Genomic DNA, 3862 nt, shown 5'->3' on the forward strand with positions numbered 1-3862 from the left:
AAAAACAGATACAGGTTTCTAGAAATGAAGTTTTTACTGTTATATGGAAAATGAGAGGCAATAACCTCTAAAAGCCCTTCTAACATTCAGTGGATTTAATTAACATGATGACATCATTACACAAAGTGTATATGTACAACGTATGTATTTACTGCACTCTAGTTTTAGTTGCATACAAATGATTAAAGTTGTTTAATAACTTCACTTTAGTCTCTGTTATGACTTGTGTCATTGTGTGAAGGAAAGGAGGATACACTGCTTCAATTACAGGAAAGAATTCACACTTTTCAGACTGTAAGAAACAAACTTACAGTGTTTGCATGGGGAGAGCTACTTCAACACAATTCTAAACCTGTATCTACTGTTTGTTACTAATGAAATCTACAACTATTACTAATTTCAGGAATTTGAGAGGAGAAAACAGGAGAGAGAAGAAGCTCAAAGGCGCTACAAAAAGAAGAAAATGGAAGTGTTCAAAATATTAAGCAAAAAGACCAAAAAAGGTCAGCCAAACTTGAATTTACAGATGGAGTATCTTCTTAAAAAAATACAAGAAAAAAATTAAATCAGACCTTTTGTGCTTATAGTTTAAAATGTCTATTGTGTTTTGAGTTCTTTTGTAGGTATAGTGGATACCTTCTGATAGTGAATTAAATTTGACAACAAACTGGATTGCTAAACTGTATATAAAAATCCAAATATTGTTATCATGTAAAAGAAATTTTTTTAATATATTCTACATAATATGACATATTTCTTATTTATTTGCCTCTGAAGGAAGGCTGGCCTGGAGAACTGAAGGAACCTTCTATTTGGGAAACATGGTCAATCATGTAATACTTTGGTATCATAGGAAATTTGTATAAAATAAAGTGTTTTGAAAAGGGAGCAGAGCTTTCAGTGAAATATTTCAATTTAGTAATCCATTATATGATTTTAAAATTCATTTTAATGATGAAACAGGCAAAGACTTCCCTTGATTGAATGGTTGATTGATTTAAAATTAAGTCCATATTATGGGGGTTGGACTTTCCAGATACCTGGATGCTGAAATAACCTTCTGCACCCACAATTTAGGAGGTGTTCTTCATAAAACAACTTAGCTTATGAACTCAAGAGAATGAGATGTTTATAAACACATTCTTAAGTGGAAGTTCACAGCTTGTTCTTGTAAGACCTTTTAAATAATGATGGAATCCCAGCAGTGTCACAGTAAGAATCAGCTTTCCAAATCTTGTGGGACCCTTTACCGTAAGAACATGTCACTGTGTCATCCCTCTTGGTAGCCTGTGAGCTGAGGGAAACTACTGGGATAATTGCTTCTCTTGTCTTGCAGTCAAGGCAGATGTTCTCCTAAGCAGTAGGAGATGCATAGGAAGCCCTGAACTTACTTTTTCTTTTTTTTAAGAGATGGGTTTTACTATCTTGCCTAGGCTGCCTTAAATTCTGGGACTCAATCCTACCTCAGCTTCCTGAGTAGCTAGGCCCAGGGCAGTAGGTATGTGCCACCACACCCAGCTTGAACTTTTTATTGTGTAGAAAAACAATGCTTAATTTTCAGTGTACTATGTTGCATTTAAAATAAGCAGCTCAGGATGCCTAAATTGGGCTACACTGGAAAAGGCAATATATTATTATACACAGTGAAATATTTCAATAAATTGTCTTGTAATGATTTTATGTATATAGTTCTAGACACTTTAATGATCATGATAAAACTTGGAGGGAAATCTTTTAAGAGGAGCTACTGTGTGAAAGTTTCATGTTAAAGAATTATTCTGTTAAAAGTTTTTACGGAGGGGTAAATGCCAATCATGACATAACAGGGCAACAAGTAGTTCCTGATAATCAGGTATAAAACAAAAGGTTCAGACTTTAATGCAGAAAAAAATCACCCAAGGAGCTTCTTAAAATGCACATTTTAGGGCCCAGGCCCTATAGATTTAAATATTCTAAAAGGTGAAAGATTTATATGATCTAAAGTAAAACCTGAATATTATTTAAATATTGTAAATGAGTTCAATAATGGAAGTGGAATCACAGGCAACCAGTGATTCTGTTACGATTGATCTTTATACTACACTTCACAAAGCTTCAGACCAGGACTTTGAAGAAAGATTTTTGTTGAAGCAATCAGTTTCATGGGTGAAATAGCATCTAAGAAAAGCCTTTAAGGTTAAGATTAGAAATGAAGATAGCATGAGGAAAATTACAAGGGGAGAAAGCTTGTGTATTTATCAATCTAAAAATCAGTTAACAAAATATATGTACGTATAATATTATTACAGATGGGAGCTAACATTTCTCTCTTTTCCATTCCATGTGAAGGAGACGCGATGGTTATATATGAGCCTTTTCCACTTTTTCTACCCAGGAGAGAGAGAGTGATACCTAAATGTTAAGTTCGAGAAGAGGACCTGAGTTGCAGGTGGAACAGGCTCTACTGAAGGGTGGAGAGAGATGGAGGTAGACCAGGGAAGAGGCCTGTATTACAGGTGATGCACAAAAATGTGAGCTGCGTGCATCAGTTCAAGAAATAAAACAGGAATGAAATTTGAAAGGGCACACAGGCTTTGCTGTGACCAGAGCTTGTGATTTCAGGCTTTAGACTTTAATGTGCACACAGGGAGTTTGATCTTAGTAGTTTGTAGAGACTTGTATTAAGGCCATTAATCTGATTTTTTTAAAGTGTGCAGTAGGCTTTTAATTGCTTCATTTTTTGCAATGGGCTTTAAACATTAAGGCACATGGAATTTTGACCTGAAGTTCCGGGTAGCTTAAGTTTTAAAAGCAGAGATGTGGAAAAAAAAAAATGCAGAGATGTGCAGGCCTCAACAAAGCAGCAGATTTTGGAGTAAGTCATGGAGAAACACAGGCTTCAGCAAAGGCACAAAATATGGGAGGGGCTGATCCAAATGCTGACCTGGATGGCCTCAGCAGATGTCAGCCCAAGGTGAGGTTTAGCAAGTGACCGGCTGGCGCCAAGAAGGCACTGGCATGTGGCCTACCTTCAGGGATGTGTTATCTGAGCAGCAGGGAATTCATCAAGGGCTGCTAAGATCCAGGAAAGCAATCTCATTTGAGGCAGGAATTTAACATGGAAAAAGAATGTGGATATCTAGATATCAATGACTTCATCAGTATATGCTACTTTTAAACTTCAAGGCAAGTGTATTGTATGTAATATGGAGGTCTGGAGAATCTCAAGGTCTAAACTGTTCATTGACAGTCTTTGAAACAAGATACAAAAAATCTTGACTCTAAAAGATTTTGAACATACTGGATGGGAAGGACAAGGACCAGGTCAAAAGAGATGTGGTAACTGGAACTGCATCACTGCAAATTCTGAACTTTGCAAAGTGGCATTCATGTTTCCAATGCCATTCTCTGAAAGAAAAGATTGTGGGGCAGCACCTGTGGCTTACAGGAGTAGGGCGATGGCCCCACATACTGGAGGTGGTGGGTTCAAACCCAGCCTTGGCCAAAAACTGCAAAAAAAAAAAAAGAAAAATGATATTGTGTACCACATGGTAATAGATGCATGGTTATAAACTTAATGCTAGACACAGCACACTGTCCTAACTCTAAGTCATATTGAGTAGTGACAAGAAAGAAGTGCAGTAAACAATGTGTTAAGAGTTAAATCATGAAGAAAACTTGTTTTTTAACCTTGACTCTCTTTGAAGCTTACCACTGTGCTGTGTGCTGTCATGCCTGAGATTTCAGTAAAGCCCGTGTGGAACACAGGGAGGGGTCCCTCGCTGTCTCTCCTTGCAGAGTGCTTGCTGGTGTCGGCCTCCCTGGCTCCTTCAGTTCAACGCAGATGGACTGAGTGGGTGTTATTAATTTGTGTCAAGTCGTG

General features: G+C 37.3%; 1 protein-coding gene across 2 annotated transcripts in view; it reads left to right on the plus strand.

Annotated features, from left to right (window-relative positions):
• CCDC59 (coiled-coil domain containing 59) overlaps window positions 1-3862 on the plus strand; it is a 14443-nt gene that overhangs the window by 7430 nt on the left and 3151 nt on the right. The window contains exon 4 of one of the 2 annotated variants that reach the window (XM_023509346.1): window positions 404-503. In XM_023509346.1, coding sequence (XP_023365114.1) covers window positions 404-503 — 100 coding nt within the window. Of the gene's footprint in view, window positions 1-403; window positions 1592-3862 lie in introns of those variants that run through there. The other variant, XM_003783490.3, reaches the window with a different exon arrangement.

This window comes from Otolemur garnettii, unplaced genomic scaffold (assembly GCF_000181295.1).
Source record: "Otolemur garnettii isolate 467f Iridium unplaced genomic scaffold, OtoGar3 scaffold00007, whole genome shotgun sequence".
NCBI classification, from domain to species: Eukaryota; Metazoa; Chordata; class Mammalia; order Primates; family Galagidae; genus Otolemur; species Otolemur garnettii.